Genomic DNA, 19,059 nt, shown 5'->3' on the forward strand with positions numbered 1-19,059 from the left:
TGGCAATAGGAGAAGGTCTAGGAAGAAGAGTTAAGAAGATGCAAAATGAAAAAAAAGGCAATTTCAACAAAAATACTTTATTAAAAAAGCATATGATGAAAAATAACATACAATATACACATATGAATATAATTACGTGAGAGCTGACATACAGAACAATGCATTTACGGCATTAGACAGAGAAAATGTTTATATAATACTGTGAGATCTGAAGTTCTATATTGGATTTGTCTTTTCTAGATAGATATCTGCCGTAGCTGCTAACAATGATTTTCTGGATCAACAGTCAAAAGAAACGTTTTTTTTTCCTTTTTTTTTTTTTTTTTTTTTTTTGAGACGGAGTCTCGCTCTGTCACCCAGGCTGGAGTGCAGTGGCCGGATCTCAGCTCACTGCAAGCTCCGCCTCCCGGGTTTACGCCATTCTCCTGCCTCAGCCTCCCGAGTAGCTGGGACTACAGGCGCCTGCCACCTCGCCCGGCTAAGTTTTTGTATTTTTAGTAGAGACGGGGTTTCACTGTGTTACCCAGGATGGTCTCGATCTCCTGACCTCGTGATCCGCCCGTCTCGGCCTCCCAAAGTGCTGGGATTACACGCTTGAGCCACCGCGCCCGGCCTTTTTTTCCTTATTTGAAAAAATCCAAATAGATTCTGGCAAATTGGGGTTCACAATGAGTGGGTACATTATCAGCTGCCTCTCCAAATATGTTAAACAGACTTTTATATCCATGCAGGTTGAAGAGAAAACATTTCTTTTTTTTTTTTTTTTGAGTTTCACTCTTGCCACCCAGGCTGGAGTGCAGTGGCACAATTTCAGCTCGCCGGAACCTCCGCCTCTCGGGCTCAAGCCATTTTCCTGCCTCAGCCTCCTGAGTGGCTGGGATTACAGGCATGCACCATCACACCCAGCTAATTTTGTATTTTTAGTAGAGACGGGGTTTTGGTCAGGCTGGTCTCAAACTCCTGACCTCAGGTGATCTGCCCATCTCAGCCTCCCAAAGTGCTGGGATTACAGGCGTGAGCCACCGCACCCGGCATGAAGAGAAAACATTTCTAAACCTGCTTTGTATTTAGATGGACAGCTTTAGAAAAGAGGAGAGAGCAACATGTATTCCTCCACACTGTGTGGTGGGAAACAAACACCAGTAGAATAACAATATGGAAGAGAGCAAGGCAGATTTCATTACGGTAGAGTGCCTACACTTCCTCATAACTTGGATTTACACACTGCAAATCCTCTGATCTGATTACCTCCAGTGATCACGTAAAATACCGGCTTTAAACTCTTTGCCTTAGTGATAAAACAGCCACTTTGATTCACAACGAGACATTCACAATAAAGTATATTGTAAACGTACCTGTCCACAGCCCGGGGCATTGCACACAAACGGTCTGTCGTCTCCCATATTTCATATAGCAAAGCGGAGCTGAGGAGGGGGAGGTGGGGGAAAAAGTTATGTTAAATATGCTGGAGCAAAAAAAAAAGTGCTTCAAAAATATCAACCCCAGAAACAGGTGTTCCACAAATGCATCTATCAAAGTTGTAAACACAGGCTACTTTGGGGAGACCCATTAGACAGGTGGCATATGATCTACTGTGTCTCAATTGAAACTTTTAATTGGAAAGATTGAGATCTAAATAGTCAAGGAGTTTCAAACCTTTGCTAGATTTTCCCTCTTTCTACTACAGTATATAACACTCCTCCAACCTGCTGAATTACAACTAGTGCAATTCCTTATGTCAATAAATTCACTGAACGCTCGATGCGGAAGCCATATTTCTGAACTAGAGAAGACCAAAATTTGTCATTTAATTAATTAAGGGATTATAGGAGGGGTGCTCCATTTTACAGGGCCATAATCTGGCTCCCTGGTGTATAAACTACGAGACTGTTGGCAAGGGCTGTTTATCCCATATTATTGCCAAAGAAAACAAAGCACCCATCCTATTGGGCTACATGGGAAATGGTTTTCATTAATAAAAAAATAAAAATAAAAACCGGGAGCCTCCTCCTCCCCTCACCAATCGTCTGTGGCAAATGGAGAAATATCGATGCCCTTCCCCCCTCTGATTCTATTTACAGCTAGGTTTTTAAAAGCAGCAATAAAACAAATGTCGACTCTTTGGGGGTTTACTGGGAGAATATGTTCCGGCTGTTTGTGCTGCTCTCGACCAGTGTTCTTGGGCTGCTCTGTTGCAGCCAACAGATGTGTGCTGCTGCAGGGGATAAAAGAAATGGCACTAAAAGGCATCACCATCTATCCCTTCTATTCCTCTGAAGACTTTAACAGGGTTTATACTGGTTTTTAAATTATTGAAGCTAAACTCTCAAAGTGTTTATTGAAATTCTTTGTTGAAGAACAGTAATTCCAATCTGAATGTGTGGGAGAAATTTCTCATATTCCAACTAGGAATAAAAATAGAAGTGGAGATGGATAAAGATTAGAAATGCAAATCATAGTAAAAACAATTCCTAAAAGATAAACAGCATTTTGGAAGGTGGAAGAGAAAAATGAAGTGGGGGGTAAAAGTAGTCTTATAAACTCCTAAAGGATATCAAATATCCTTCCATAAAAGAGAAAGGTATACAAAAGAATATGAACAAGGGAAGATGAGAGAGGAACTACAATTTGAATACGCCTGCAAATAACTTCAGAACTGTAACCAAATTTCAAATTTTTATCTTGAAAATAAACTGAAATGTTAGGACAATCTGTCAGGCTCGCATTGAAATAAAATGTTAATGTGCTAGACTGAATCTGGTAATCGGAAAACCATGCTTAAAACGCAGAGGGTAGCTAGGTAACATCTCTCCTACTCTCTTAGGACTCACTCTGGGGTTAGAAACCAGTATTTCTAGTGTCCAATCAGTAATTCCACAACTAATCAGTGTTTAAAATTGTGGGGTGCCCCATAAAATAGAAGGGGTTTATTGGTCATCTTTCAGTGTGATAGAAACATGGTCTAACTAGGAAGAAAACTGATGCTACAGCACTGCTGTAATGGAACAGAGCCTGTACATACATACATGTACACAGATTTATATCACATTTAGCCAGGATAAATTGCTTCAATAAATTCTGTTCCTAGGAGAGGCCAGCTCAAGCTGATGATTGGGTACTGGGAAATGAGAGCTTCATTCTTCTTCACACAGCCCCAGGATGAGGGGGCTTTTCTGGTTGTTTGGTTTGTTTTAAATACATGATGATTTTTTTAGCACTTTCGGGAACTACAACATGGTACAAAATATGAGTAAACAAAAGTAAATAAATGCAATGACCAGGGCCATTAAGGCTGAAAACTCAGAGCACGTCTAGAAAGCAATTCATTTCCGGAAAAATTCGTAACTCCTGTGCTAGAGATAATTTCACTGAATGTCCCAGAATTTGCTTCCCTAATATAATCACAAAATGAGAATTTTATTTCAACAATGTCCTCTAATATATTTTCAACCAGGAAGTAAACTACAAGGGCTAGAGTAGACATAACACAAGGATCAGGCAGGATTCCTTACTTTTATCTTGGTTCTGTTATTTGATGCTAAATTTTCTCATTTTTCTACCTATTTAGAGGAGGGAAAGAGTTCTGGCTGAGAAGTGGGACAGTATTGGCATAGGAAGTGGTGAAATAAATTCTGGAATGGCTTCCCTCATATCACAAAATTCAAAATGTAACTTGGCTTTGCACAATCACATCACAATATATGGCTTACCAATTTTATTTGGTGGCACACTTACTAGAAAAGAGACATGAAAAATCATTACTTTCTGAAAGAAAAAAAGCAAAAACAAAAAAATTGGGGGGAAAAAAGCATTAAAATCTAACAGAAGTATTTTCATTGTTCTTAAATATTCAATTGACAGCCACTAACTAGGATTTCCTGCTTCCTTCTAAATTTGCTGGCCTTTGTTTTACCATTTTCAGCAAAGGAAGATCACAATGAGAGGAAGAAGCCTCTCTTCTTAAACACCCACAATTATTCTTAAATCATTCCCTCAATCTGTTGCCTCTTGTCGTTTCCATTATTCTTGTTTAAAAATTTTTTCACTGTACAGTGATTTTAAAAATTTAAGTATTTAACAAAAATAAGAATGATCTGTCTCCCCATTTAAAAAAAAAAAATCCAGCTAACATCTTTTTTTAAAAAAAATTTCTCCTTCACTCCTCGTCTGCTGCATCAATTGCTACATATAAATAATGTCATTTTGCTGATTTCAATCTAACACTTAAATCTTTAATTATCAGTGAGGTCTCACTGATGCCATCTCAAAAACAAAAAGCAACACATTTCTGTAGTGTAAACAGACTGAGACATAAAGTGAAATCTTGAAAAATAATACTGCCACTCACTAGAATTTAACTCACAGCTCATTTATAACTATTCTGCTTGACAAGCAGATCACGTGTCTGGGCATGGCACTCACAGTGTGTCATCTCCTTCCCAATCTATTCTTCAGGATGAAACATAAGCATTTTATAGAACTAAACAATAAATGACAGAAGAGGGATACACACACTAAGAAGCACTGACAAGGGGAAGTGGGCTGCTTTCAGCAAAGATCTTAGAACAGGGAAGACAAAAAAGCATAAAAAAACTGTCCCAGATGCCAACATCTGCAGAAAAGGCTCAGGTACTCAGTCACCAGAATTTTTTAAATGATTAAAAAAATTAACATTTACTCAAAAGAGAAAGTTATGTAAATGCTGGGAGAGAACTGAAGAAAACCCAAGGTTTAGAGAATGATTTTTAATAACTGAGATAATTTCATAAAATCTATGTTAGTTTTGTTAGAGACAGAAGTAGATCCTAAAATGGTCATTGTGCAAGAAAACAGATTTATGTATATCTAGATATATGTCTATATCTATATATTTTAATTGACTAAGTATGGAGTCTGTCACTGAGGACTACAAAGTAAATTCTCTAAACCTGGTGTGATATTACCATTACAATATAATTTAATAAGAAAAAAGAATGCAGACATGGTGTATTGTGATCATTTCTCTAGTAACCAACTAGAGAAATTGTTGGTAATAAGATGGCCCAACTCTAAGCAAGGAATAAAAGCCACACACAAACACATCTAGGGGCCTGTTTTCAGATTCCTAATGACAAAAAGCAGACACTGCTAGGTACAAAAAAATTAGAAGGATAATGTACTGTAAGTATCAGCATCATAAAAATTTAGAAGATGTTAAGACTAGCTATCATTCATTCATTCAGAAACCACTAATAAGGAATGATCAAGTGCTAGGCAAAGTGGATATAAAAACAAAAAGACAATAGGCCTTCACACAAAAATAATTTTTTACTCATCTGTCATGAAAGACATTAAGAATGATGGCTTAATTTACAAGTTCAATCAGTCAGAGGTTGATCAGTATACATATCATTTAGATGCTACTGTATATGGTCATTTATCAAATTATTTTGCTAGCAACTCCAGATTATAAAAAAGAGGAGTTAACAGTCTTAGTAGGAGTTAACAGTCTTAGTAAAAGATTTAACAAGGAGCCAGGCACAGTGGTTCATGCCTGTAATCCCAGAACTTTGGGAGGCCAAGGCGGGCAGATCACCCGAGGTCAGGAGTTTGAGACCAGCCTGACCAACATGGTGAAACCCTGTCTCTACTAAAAATACAAAAATTAGCCAGGCATGGTTGTGCATGCCTGTAATTCCAGCTACTTGGGAGGCTGAGGCAGGAGAATCGCTTGAACCTGGGAGGCACAGTTTGCAGTGAGCCGAGATTGTACCATTGCACTCTAGCCTGGGCAACAAGAGTGAAACTCTGTCTCGAAAAAAAAAAAAAAGATTTAACAAGGAAGAAGTTTGAAATTAATAACCATAATTTGCTTTTTGGATTATACACATTTAGTGAGTTTTAAAATTCATTAATTCACCAAATATTTTACTCAGTGCCTATGCACAGTGCCATATGTCCTAGACCCAAGTAATTCAAGAGCAAATGAGACAGACATGATTTCTGCCCTCACAGAGCTTACTTATATTCTAAAAGGAAGAAGCAAGTAATAAGCAAGTAAGCAAAATAATTTTAGATTAACAGCAGATAACTGCTATTAAAGGAAAATGAAAAGGTGATGTGTTAGTGACTGATGAGGGCTATTTTGGTTTTCTGACTAAAAAGGGAATGGCTGCATTATCTGTAATCAAAAGGGGAATGGGGTAGAATATAGAGATTTAGGTTAAAACTTCAGGAAGCCTTTCTTCTTACAACACAGTAGATATTCAATAAATATTTATTGATTTAATATTTACTAAATATTTAAAGTCTATATTTAAGTTCACACTTAACTTCAGGTTTCTGCAGAAAGCTGCTGGATCCACAAAATATTTGCTATGCAGGTATTTATGTATTTAAGGCTACACATATTTTAAATCCATATTTATGACTATCTTGTGTCTAAGGCACTTTTTATGACCACAGTCAACCAAGTCTATGCTTTTATCACCCAAATAACATGAAGCTCTGTAGTTTTTGGTTACAGTGCTAAAAATGGAAAGAAGGGAGAAATTTGTCAAGTTAACCCCAATCAAACCTTGAAAATCTCACCTAGAGCTATTAAGATACATGTTCAAGTACAAGATAATGCCAATAGAGTATGCAGCAGAAAGGGCCCTTTTTTTTTTTTTTTGAGATGGAGTTTTGCTCTTGTTGCCCAGGCTAGAGTGAGTGCAATGGCACGATCTCGGCTCACTGCAACCTTCGCCTCCCGGATTCAAGCGATTCTCCCACCTCAGCCTCCCGAGTGGCTGAGATTACAGGCATGCACCACCACACCTGGCTAATTTTGTATTTTTAGTAGAGACGGGGTTTCTCCATGTTCGTCAGGCTGGTCTCCAACTCCTGACCTCAAGTGATCTGCCTGCCTCGGTCTCCCAAAGTGCTGGGATTACAGACATGAGCCACTGTGCCTGGCCTGGCACTTTTATATAGTACTTTTGGCAGTACATATTTTGATGATCTTTCTGGAAGTCAATTTGGCAATATTTACATTAAATGTCTTAAAATGTTTTATATCCTTTGAACAGTTCATTCTTCTTTCAGACTCTCTAAAGATAAAACCAGACATGTGGACCATTTTTGCATTGAGTGTTTAACCACAGTCATCTCTACCACCAAAAAAGAATAGGAATTAAATTAAATAAGAATGGATAAATATAAATTAAGGTACTGCCTTATAATAAACTATATTTAAGTTATAAAGAATAACATTTTGAAAACTAAAAATATGAGAAAATGTTGTATGTTAAACAGGAAAAAAATCAATATAAAATTGTACATGCACCATAACTGTAAATCTATAAAAAAGTAAACAAAATAATAAGCATTGAAAAGATAAGGGAATTAACATCAAAATGTTAATAATGGTTATCTCTGGATAATGGTATCCTAGGTGATTCTATTTTCTTCTTTGTACTTTTAGTATTTTTCGAAGTCTCTACAATAATCACAGATTGGTCTTAATAAGTCAAAAAATTATAATGTAACCTAATAAGAAAAAAGAATGCAGATAGGCATGATTGAAAAAAGTCTGAGTTGGTGGGGTGCAGTGGCTCACTCCTGTAATCCCAGCAGTTTGGGAGGCCTAGGTGGGTGGATCACGAGGTGAAGAGATTGAGACCATCCTGGCCAACATGGTGAAACCCTGCCTCTACTAAAAATACAAAAAAATTAGCTGGTATAGGTTGTAGTGAGCCGAGATCGCGCCACTACACTCCAGCCTGGCAACAGAGTGAGACTACGTCTCAAAAAAAAAAAAAAAAAAAAAAATTAGCTGGGCGTTGTGGTGCACGCCTGTAGTCCCAGCTACCCAGGAGGCTGAGGCAGGAGAATCATTGAACCCAGGAGGCGGAGGTTACAGTGAGCCGAGATTGCGCCACTGCACTCCAGCCTGGCGACAGAACAAGACCCCGTCTCAAAATAAAAAAAGAAAGAAGTCTGAGTTTAAAAAAAGAGGTCCGGCTTCTTCTACAAGTATGGAGAAGGCAAAAGGCAAGGAGGAACATCAGCAAAGGGAACCAAAGAAAAATGTCTGTCAAAGGCAATAAAGTGCTCTGTCCTAAGAAGAAGGCAGAGTACACTGACAACCCCAGACTTCAGAAGAAGATACCAAATCTGTCCATTACCCTCTAAACTGCCACCTGTTAATCTGATTCACTGGGACATTCTGCGGGCCTGGTGCCAACAATTGAAGCTGAGCTCCAAAGGCCAGAAATTGGATGCATATAAGCGTCTGTGTGCCTTTGCCTATCCAAATCAAAAGGATTTTCCTAGCACAGCAAAAGAGGTCAAAATCTGGAAATCATTGCAAAAAAAATTAAAGGTGGCAAAAGGGGAAACGTCCCTGCAAAGTTCTGAGACACATCATCCTCCTGAAGTGGCCCTTCCCCCTGCGGAGGGGCCGCCTGCCCTGGAAGATTCCACTGCTCTCCTTGAGGGAGTTAATACAGTTGTGGTGACAACTTCTGCCCCAGAGGCTTTGCTGGCCTCCTGGGCGAGAATTTCGGCCAGGGCGAGGATGCCAGAGGCAGTGGAATCTCCACAAGAGGCCTGTGTAACAAGGTCTTAATAAAAAGCCTCCAATGGGAATAGAATATCAGGAAAAAGGCCACACCTATGGTAATTAATGGCAGAAAGGCTGGAGAGGCGGATTCCGTGGGGCTGCTGACAGGTGAACTCTGGTCCTCTGCACACCTGTTTATGGGCCATGCTGACTCGTGGGGTGGCAGATGTTAGCCTAAGAGCCCTAGTAGCGCCTGTTGCTTTGTGAGTGGAGATAGAGACTCTCAGATTTAAAAACAGAAAAATGTTTCGCAAATTACCATAAATTGTAGTTAATATGTAGAAAAACTCATTCATACTACTTTTCTAAAATAGACACGACTTCAGCAGCAGCTCTTTTTTGTTTTGTTTTGTCTTCTGAGACAGTGTCTCACTTTGTTGCCCAGGCTGGAGTGCACTTCTGCAATCTCAGTTCAGGGCAATCTCCGCCTCCTGAGTTCAAGTGATTCTCCTGCTTCAGCCTCCCGAGTAGCTGGGATTACAGGCACCTGTTACCACACCCAGCTTTTTTTTTTTTGAGACGGAGTCTCGCTCTGTCGCCCAGGCTGGAGTGCAGTGGCCGGATCTCAGGTCACAGCAAGCTCCGCCTCCCGGGTTCACGCCATTCTCCTGCCTCAGCCTCCCGAGTAACTGGGACTACAGGCGCCTGCCACCTTGCCCGGCTAGTTTTTTGTATTTTTTAGTAGAGACGGGGTTTCCCCATATTGGCCAGGCTGGTCTCACACTCCTGGACTCAAGTGATCTACCCGCCTTGGCCTCCCAAAATGCTGGGATTATGGGCATAAGCCACTGTGCCTGACCTTCAACAGGTCTTTTAAGTGAGAAGTCCTTCAGCTGAGCATTGTGAAGGAGTTGAGTAAAATGGTAGTTGGCTCTTGTGCTCAATTTTCTCTTCCTCTGAACACTGACTACTTTAGGAGCTGCTTCATTCCAATTGCAATTTCATAAAACGTAGAGTATTTTAAGGCAAAGAAAGACTGTTAATTCTCTCCCTCCCTCAAACACACGATTTTTAATATTCGAAACAATATTTTTCAAAGTTCTCTTAATAACCTGAGATTTCTATGGTTTGACTCCAGGATCAAAACACAAGGGACTTTGTCTGTATTACTTCACTTATAATTGTTTCGTATATTTCTGGTGTTTAAAATGTCTAAGGTTGCTTCCCACTCATAAATATATAACATATTGAACTTAAAATGTGTTTATTAACCGATTCTCCATAAATAAAAATAAGATGTGTATATAAAATAATTCATCTGTTGTATTTAGGGAACCGTATTCATTACATGCAAATTTTATTGTTAGTGTTCTTAACTCAAAAGTAGGAGTAAACCAAAATGTGTGATTTTTCTTTTGTATGACTCATTTGTTCTTTATTAGCTGGCGGTATGGGTTGGATCATTTGTTTTTAAAACTACTTAGATATGATTGACATACCAAAACTGTACATTTTTAATGTATCCTATTGAGTGTACTTAATTTCTAATTTTTTTGTGTACTTCCTAAATTTATAGAACTGTGAGGACTGGGAACAGATCTGTTTTTCACTTGTCCTGATTTAATGACAGTTTCCAACATTGTTTTGTTATTGCAAGTACGGAATCTTTTTTTTTTTTTTTTTTTTTTTTTGAGACGGAGTCTTGCTCTGTCCCCCAGGCTGGAGCGCAGTGGCCGGATCTCAGCTCACTGCAAGCTCCGCCTCCTGGGTTCAGGCCATTCTCCTGCCTCAGCCTCCCGAGTAGCTGGGACTACAGGCGCCCGCCGCCTCACCCGGCTAGTTTTTTGTATTTTTTAGTAGAGACGGGGTTTCACCGTTTTAGCCAGGATGGTCTCGATCTCCTGACCTCGTGATCCGCCCGTCTCGGCCTCCCAAAGTGCTAGGATTACAGGCTTGAGCCACCGCACCCGGCCAAGTACGGAATCTTTATTATTTTATTTTATTTTGCCCCTTTAATGAAGATACTAAAAATAATGCACTGGAAGGAGTGGCAGAGTTGGAAAATTTGTAACCATCATAATACAGATGTAATAGGTTTGGGAAAGGATCCTCAAAAATGTTAAAGCAAGGGAGGAAAGTTTGTTGAGAAGCAAGATGTTCTTCTCTCCTGGACCACATTGGTTATTGGTGGTCAGAATTGTTCAGTGTAACAAATAATAAGACTTTTTTTCTTTAAAAAAAAAAAAAAAAGTCCATATCTGTCTGACTATTTTAAGCACTAAACAGTATATTTAAAAATTATACAAAGCTACTCATTTTCTAACTACAAAGCAACAGAACCAAGTGACAAATTAAGTTCAAAAAAGGCCATAAAAAAATTCTAAAATTACAAACCATTTCATATAGAAACAAACACGGTGGAAACTTGTTTATCAACACACAAGGTAAAACAGGCAATTCAAAATAGCTCCTCCTTTTGTTACCTTCCAGGATCCATTTTCACAATCCCATGAATGTTCCCTAACAATTATGCTTATACCAGACAATTAGAAATTGCCCCAACCATGCATCACAAAGGGAATATAGAGCTGAAACCAAGTTTAGCAGGTACTGAATACCTTTCAACTCAGTATAAACAAGCTGAAAAACTTAGAAAGGTACCCAAACAGAGCTCTATGGGCTCCATTTCTTTGTGATAATAAAAAGAAATTATATGCAAACAGCTCTCTTCTAAACACACAACTTCAGTTACCACGTTTCAGACTGTAAGAAAATTTAGCTGCCATTAAGCAAAGAGTACAAATACAAGTTCTTTGCCACAGCAGTCTCAACATTTTATATTCTCCATAGGATACTCAGTGCTGCTCTGATTTCCATTACATCTAGCAAACTGACTTAAGATTCCAGTTAACACATGAACTATAATGCAGGTTATGGGAACCCCAGAAAACAAAGTAGACTACTCAAGTTTTACTAGGCAGTAGATTATTTAGGTATTAAAATTTCTGTTCATAGGCCAGGTGCCATGGCTCACACCTGTAATCCCAACACTTTGGGAGGCTGAGGTCAGAGGACAGCTTGAGGTCAGGAGTTCAAGACCAGTCTAGGCAACAAAGCAAGAGCCTGTTTCTTTTCTTTTTCTTTTTTTTCCTTTTCTTTCTTTCTCTCTCTTTTTTTTTTTTTTTTTTTTTTTTGAGACAGAGTTTCGCTCTTGTTGCCCAGGCTGGAGTGCAATGGCGTGTTCTCAGCTCACCACAACCTCTGCCTCCCAGGTTCAAGCAATTCTCCTGCCTCAGCCTCCCAAGTAGCTGGGATTACAGGCATGCGCCACCACGAGTGGCTAATTTTGTATTTTTAGTAGAAATGGGGTTTCTCCATGTTGGTCAGGCTGGTCTTGAACTCCCGACCTCAGGTAATCTGCCCGCCTCAGCCTCCCAAAGTGCTGGGATTATAGGCATGAGCCACCGCACCCGGCCACAAGACCCTGTTTCTTTAAAAAAAAAAAAAAAATTAGCCACCCAACCCACAGTGGTGTGTGCCGGTAGTCCCAGCTACTCGGGAGCTCGGGAGACCGAGATGAGAGGATCCCTTGAGCCCAGGAGTTCAGGTTGTAGTGAGCTATGATCACAGCACAGCACTCCAGCCTGGGTGACAGATTGGGACTCTGTCTCAAAAAAAAAAAAAAAAGCTCATAAATTCTGGACTAATTTTCCATTGAAGTATTTAGCATAATAGTTTAGCATATATTATCTTATTACTAAATCAAATGTCCCAAAAGGATATGCTGAAAGCATATATGTACCACTATAATCTTAAACTAATTAGCCTTATTGTTTTAAATCTTAAGCTTTTTTTAGACAGGGTCTTGCTCTGTCACGCAGGCTGGAGTGCAGTGGTGTGATCTCGGCTCACTGCAACCTTTGCCTCCTGAGTTCAACAGATTCTCATGCCTCAGCCTCCTGAGTAGCTGGGACTATAGGCATGCGCCACCATGCCCGGCTAATTTTTGTACTTTTAGTAGAGATGGGGTTTCACCATGTTAGCCAAGCTGGTTTCGAACTCCTGACAAATGATCTGCCCACCTCGGCCTCCCAAAGTGCTGGTATTAGAGGCGGGAGCCACCACACCTGGACTTTAGCCTTATTGTTTTATATCGGTGTTTTGTAAAGCACTTGCTAACAGACTGGAAAACTGAAGCAGAGAGTTACAAAAAATATATATAGGCAAAAAAAGGCAACGGGTTAAGGTAGGTCTGATCCTAGTTAGCTGTTCTCATACATTCCAAACAAGATACAAAAATGGACTGGGTGCAGTGGCTCACACCTGTAATCCTAGCACTTTGGGACGACAAGGCAGGTGGATTACTTCAGGTGAGAAGGTGGAGACCAGCCTGATTAACATGGTGAAACCCTATCTCTACTAAAAATACAAAAATTAGCCAGGTGTCATGGCGGGCACCTGTAATCACAGCTACTTGTGAGGGTGAGGTGGGAGAATCATTTGAACCCCGAAGGCGGAGGTTGCAGTGAGCTGAGATTGCACCACTGCACTCCAGCCTGGGCAATAGAGTGAGACTCTGTCTCAAAAAAAAAAAAAAAAAAAAGATACAAGAGTGGACACCACATCTTTTTATAAACCCTAAAACTAGTTACAACTGAATCATGTTTTACCAACACTTCAGAGCACAACAGGTACTATTATATCTGCTTATTATATATAACATGTTACATATGCTTATTATATAAATAAATGTCCTGAAACATGAATTTGAGGGGTTACATGTTCTGGGGTATCATTTTATTTAGGAAAATTAAGTGATGTTCATAGTTTGGTTTTTTTGGTGGGTTTTTTGTTTGTTTTGAGAAAAGGTCTCGCGGTCACCCAGACTGGAGTACAGTGGCATGATCACAGTTCACTGCAGCCTTGACCTCCTGGGCTCAAGAGATCCTCCTGCCTCAGCCTCTTGAGTAGCTGGGACTACAGGTGCACACTACAATGCTCAGGTCTTTTTTTTGTAGAGACAATGGGTCTCGCCATGTAGCCCAGGCTGGTCTCAAAACTCCTGGACTCAAGCGATCCTCCCGCCTTGGCCTCCCAAGGTTTTGGGATTACAGGGGTGGGCCATTGTGCCCAGCTAATATTCACATTTTTAACATTAAGCATGTTTTATTATAATTATTTTAAAATTCATAATCCAGGCTGGGTGTGGTGGCTCACATCTGTAATCCCAGCACTTTAGGAGGCCAAGGAGGGTGGATTATGAGGTCAGGAGATCGAGACCCTCCTGGCCAACATGGTGAAACCCCGTCTCTACTAAAAATACAAAAATTAGCTGGGCATGGTAGCATGTGTTCGGGAGGCTGAAGCAGGAGAATCGCTCAAACCAGGGAGTTAGAGGCTGCAGTGAGCCGAGATCACGCCACTGCACCCAGCCTGGTGACAGAGCAAGATTCCATCTCCAAACAAACAAAAAAATTCTTAATCCCGTAATAGCATATATGAAAGGTTAGCAAACTTCAACTCATGGGCCAAATCTAGCCTATCACCTATTTTTATATGGCCCACAAACTAAGAATAGTTTTTAAATTTTTCTTTTCTTTTCTTTTTGAGACAGAGTCTCACTCTGTTGCCCAGGCTAGAGTGCAGTAACGTGATCTTGGTTCACTGCAACCTCTGCCTCCCGGGTTCAAGCAATTCTCATTCCTCAGTCTCCCGAGTAGCTGGGATTACAGGCATGTGCCACCACGTCCAGCTAATTTTTTCAATTTTTAGTAGAGACAGGTTTTCACTGTGTTCGCCAGGCTGGTCTCAAACTCCTGGCCTCAAGTGATCTGCCCGCCTCAGCCTCCTAAAGTGCTGGTATTACAGACACGAGCCACCACGTCCAGCCGGTTTTTACATTTTTCAATGGTTGAAAAAAATTGGAAAGAATATGTTGTGATATGTGAAAATTATAGGAAAACAGCTGCACTTCTTTTTCTTTTCTTTTTTTTTTTTGAGAAGGAGTTTCGCTCTGTCACCCAGGCTGGAGTAAGGTGGCACCATCTCAGCTCACTGCAACCTCCACCTCCTGGGTTCCAGCAACTCTCCCACCTCAGCCTCCCAAGGACCTGGGGCTACAGGCACGCACCACCACACCCAGTTAATTTTTGTATTTTTAGTAGAGATGGGGTTTCACCATAGTGGCCAGGCTGGTCTTGAACTCCTGACCTCAAGTGATCCTCCTGCCTTGGCCTCCTAAAGTGCTGGAATTACAGGTGTGAGCCACCGTGCCCAGCAGCTGCATTTTTCTTTTTCTCTTTTTTTTTTTTTTTTTAAGATGGAGTCTTTTGCTGTCACCAAGCTGGAGTACAGTGGCTCGATCTCGTCTCACTGCAACTTCTGCCTCCTGGGTTCAAGCGATTCTCCTGCCTCAGCCTCGTGAGTAGCTGGAACTACAGGCATGTGCCATCACACCTGGCTAATTTTTGTATTTTTGGTAGAGACGGGGTTTTACCATATTGGCCAGAATGGTTTTGATCTCCTGACCTCATGATCCACCCACCTCAGCCTCCCAAAGTGCTGAGATTACAGGAGTGAGCCACCGTGCCCAACAGGTGAATTTTTCAAGGTTGGTGCTGTTCTCAAAGTGGGCTCCAGGGATCCCTACAGTTCTTGCAGGGGGTTCATGAAGGTTAAAATCATTTGTGAGTAAAAGATCTATTTAAAGAGCAAGCTAGGCTGGGCGAGGTGGCTGGCCGGGTGCAGTAGCTCTCACCTGTAATTCCAGCACTTTGGGAGGCTGACGTGGGCAGATCACCTGCAGCCAGGAGTTGAAGACCAGCTTAGCCATCATTGTGAAACCCTGTCTCTACTAAAAACACAAAAATTAGTAGGGCATGGTGGTGTGCACCTGTAGTCCCTGCTACTCGGGAGGCTGAGGCACAAAAATCGCTTGAACCTGGGAGGCAGACGTTGCACTGAGCCAATATCATGGCACTGCATTCTAGCCTGGGTGACACAGTGAGACTCTGTCTCAAAAAAAAAAAAAAAAAAAAGGCAAGTGAGGCCAATGCATTTTTAAAAAATTTCCCAATGATAGCTGTTTATCCTGAGCCAATGCATTTTAACATAGCAGTACTAAAAAGTTCACAGATGTGGTTTCAAATTCTATACCACAGCTAACCTTTATGAAACTATCACTTTCCAGATTTTACGTAGTATCAAAGAAGACTATATACAATTACCTGAAAATAATCCTTTCTTTTCCCATTACATTGTTTTCTTCATATACTTAAACCAAAATGACATATCTTAACAGATTGAATGCAGAAGCAGATATGAGAATCCAGCTGTGTTCTATTTAGCCAGACATTAAAGAGATCTGAAGTCCTTCCCCCAAATTCTTTTTAAACTATATATTTATGTTAACATGTAACAGGTTTGTTCTTATTTTAAAGTAAATTAATAAATATTTTAAAAACTTATCTCATAATTGCTAATATGTTAAGTATCAACAGATATAACCCAGATAAACAAATACTCTTTGGAGTCCTCAATAATTTTACTTTATTATTTTATTTTTTTTTGAGACAGGGTCTCACTCTGTTGCCCAAGCTGGAGTGCAGTGGCACAATCTCAGCTCACTGCAACCTCTGTCTCCTTGGCTCAAATGATCCTCCTACCTAAGCCTCCTGAGTAGCTGGGACTACAGGAGTGCACCAACAAACTCGGGTAATTTTTTAAATTTTTGTAGAGACGAGGTCTCACTATATTACCTAGGCTAGTCTCAAACTCCTGGACTCAAGCAATCCCTCCACCCCCACCTCAACCCCCCAAAGTGATGGAATTACAGGTGTGAGCCACTAGGCCTGGCCCTCAGTAATTTTTAAGAATATTATGGGGTGAATTCTGAGACCAAAAAGTTTGAGATCCACTGCTTTAAGAAATACACAAGCAGTTGGCCGGGCGCGGTGGCTCAAGCCTGTAATCTCAGCACTTTGGGAGGCCGAGACGGGCGGATCACGAGGTCAGGAGATCGAGACCATCCTGGCGAACACGGTGAAACCCCGTCTCTACTAAAAAAATACAAAAAACTAGCCGGGCGCGGTGGCGGGCGCCTGTAGTCCCAACTACTCGGGAGGCTGAGGCAGGAGAATGGCGTGAACCCGGGAGGCGGAGCTTGCAGTGAGCTGAGATCCAGCCACTGCACTCCAGCCTGGGCGGCAGAGCGAGACTCCGTCTCAAAAAAAACAAAAAAAAAACAAAAAAAAACAAGAAATACACAAGCAGTAGAAGGCCCTAGATTGATCAATCAGAAGGCTGAAATTAATTTCTGGATTTCACGCTCAGACATGCAGAAACTGGCTTCAAAGAAAGGAGCCAGCTTAAATAGACCAAATAGTTTTGCAGCAAATGACTGAAGACAGATGAGAGTGAGAATTAGGCTGAATCATGTTAGGCAACACATAGCCAAAGCTTAGAACCTATCTGGAAGCAGCTTTATACAGGCAACTACCTGAAGTTTCTTTTAAGGCTCTCTAGGCTTTCAGAGGATTCCAGGACTATTTTGAGCTATCCCCAGAAAGGTTAATAAAGCAAAAACAAAGAAGCAACAACTTGCTAAAGTGACAGCAGGAAGCAAAGTTAGAAATAACTGGAGAACATTATATTTATCTATGTTTGGCCTCACTGTGCATTTTAGAAGTTAAAAAACTCCTGGAAACTGATAGGATGCTGAACAAAAACTAAACAAAAAATTCTGTTTTTTTCCTGCTCATTTTCAGATAAAGTATGATCCTCAAAACAATAAGCCAAAAGTAATCAACCCCAAAACACTGATCTTTTAAAATTATCTTCTAATTTAAAGGACCAATTTAAAATCTTAAACAGGCTGCAAAGAACAAAAAACCTGACAGGCTTTAATATTAAAGTATAAGCTTGGTTCTGGGTAGGAAACAGCTGCACTATCCCACAACGACAATCGCTGAGACACTTAGAAGTTCTCAGGAAAAAATATTTATTTCCTAAGTCTGTCCACATATTTTCAACAGTGATCTATTTGGGGTTATTCCAATGCTCACCAATTCACTCTCACCAGTCCCAAACATGTACGTGTAAAGTATTAGCAAACTACTGTTAACCAAAACTTTAAAAAATAAGTTGAAGAAAATGGTGCTGGCTGGGCATGGTGGCTCACGCCTATAATCCTAGTACTTTGGGAGGCCAAGGCAGGCAGATTGCCTGAGGTCGGGAGTTCAAGACCAGCCTGGCCAGAATGGTGAAACCCTGCCTCTAAAATACAAAATTAGCTGGGCGTGGTGGCAGGCACCTATAATCTCAGCTACTTGGGAAGCTGAGGCAGGAGGATCGCTTGAACCCAGGAGGCAGAGGTTGTAGTAAGCAGAAATTGTGCTATTGCACTCCAGCCTGAGCAACAGGGCAAGACTGTCTCAAAAGAAAAGAAAAAGGAAAAAAAAAAAGAAAAAGAAAATGGTGCTACAGGAGTCATGTTGGTACCACAAATACGATGTTAAATAAAACCAACAAGGTGTCATTCAAGTTTGATACAACTTAAATAAATATTACTGGCAAGAAACTTGGTACCAACATGAATCATTTACAGTAATTAATTATGTCACATACAACAAATCATCCTGATTTTATAATACAGTTAGGGGCTGGAAGTGGTGGATCACACCAGTAATCCCAATATTTTGGGAAGCTGAGGCAGAAGGATCGCTTGAGGCCAGGAGTTTTAGACCCCTCGGCAAGAAAGTGAAATCCTTTCTCTGCAAAATAATTAAAGATTGGCTGGATCGGAAGCGAGGTGGTGTGTGTCTGCAGTCCCAGCTACTTGGGAGGCTGAGGCAGGAGGACTGGAGGATCACTTGAGCACAGGAGTTCAAGGCTGCCAGTGAGCTACGATCACGCCACTGCACTCCAGCCTGGGTGACAGGCCCAGACCCATCTCTAAAAATAATAATAATAATAATAATAATAATAATAATAATGAGTCAGACATATTCCTATTTCAAAAAGAATGGTTGTGCCCTATTTTTCAATCTGACAGAATGTTTTTTTCTTACTGCATGGTAATTTTTAAGGCCCCCCAAAAATTGACCGGTTTAGCACACAAACATTCCCTGTCTACTACAGCGAAAAGAAGCAATCTATCAGATCAGGAGAAAACAGTAAGTAATTCCATTCGAAGGAAGCAAGCTGGGTTTTGTGAGAAGGTGGGGCTGTGGCAAAACATGTTACCACAGATGTCCATGCCACAAGCTCATGAAATGACTTTTTTAGCTAAATCTTGGCTCCTGTTAGTTTAGTTTTTGGTTTTTTTGAGCCAGGGTCTCACTCTGTCACCCAGGCTAGAGTGCAATGGCGTGATCTCAGCCCACTGAAACCTCCGCCTCCCAGGCTCAAGTAATCCTCCCTCCTTGGCCTCCCAAGTAGCTAGGACTAAAGGCGTGCACCACCAAGCCCAGCTAATTTTTAAATTTTTTTGTAGAGATGGGGTCTCCCTGTGTTGCTTAGGCTGGTCTCAAACTCCA

The 19,059-nt window shown here is 40.7% G+C and overlaps 1 protein-coding gene and 1 pseudogene across 7 annotated transcripts in view; one reads left to right on the plus strand and one right to left on the minus strand.

Moving 5' to 3' along the window:
• LOC700403 (cyclic AMP-dependent transcription factor ATF-7) overlaps window positions 1-19,059 on the minus strand; it is a 129,743-nt gene that overhangs the window by 100,410 nt on the left and 10,274 nt on the right. For all 7 annotated transcript variants that reach the window (XR_013401143.1, XR_013401144.1, XM_077954397.1 and 4 more), the window contains exon 2: window positions 1,356-1,424. Coding sequence is in view for 3 of the 7 variants with exons in the window: in XM_077954397.1 (XP_077810523.1) it covers window positions 1,356-1,403 (48 nt within the window). In the remaining 4 variants the exon portion in view is untranslated. The remainder of the gene's footprint in view (window positions 1-1,355; window positions 1,425-19,059) is intronic.
• On the plus strand, window positions 7,864-8,590 carry LOC700533 (developmental pluripotency-associated protein 4 pseudogene; annotated as a pseudogene).

Source organism: Macaca mulatta, chromosome 11 (assembly GCF_049350105.2).
Source record: "Macaca mulatta isolate MMU2019108-1 chromosome 11, T2T-MMU8v2.0, whole genome shotgun sequence".
NCBI classification, from domain to species: domain Eukaryota; kingdom Metazoa; phylum Chordata; class Mammalia; order Primates; family Cercopithecidae; genus Macaca; species Macaca mulatta.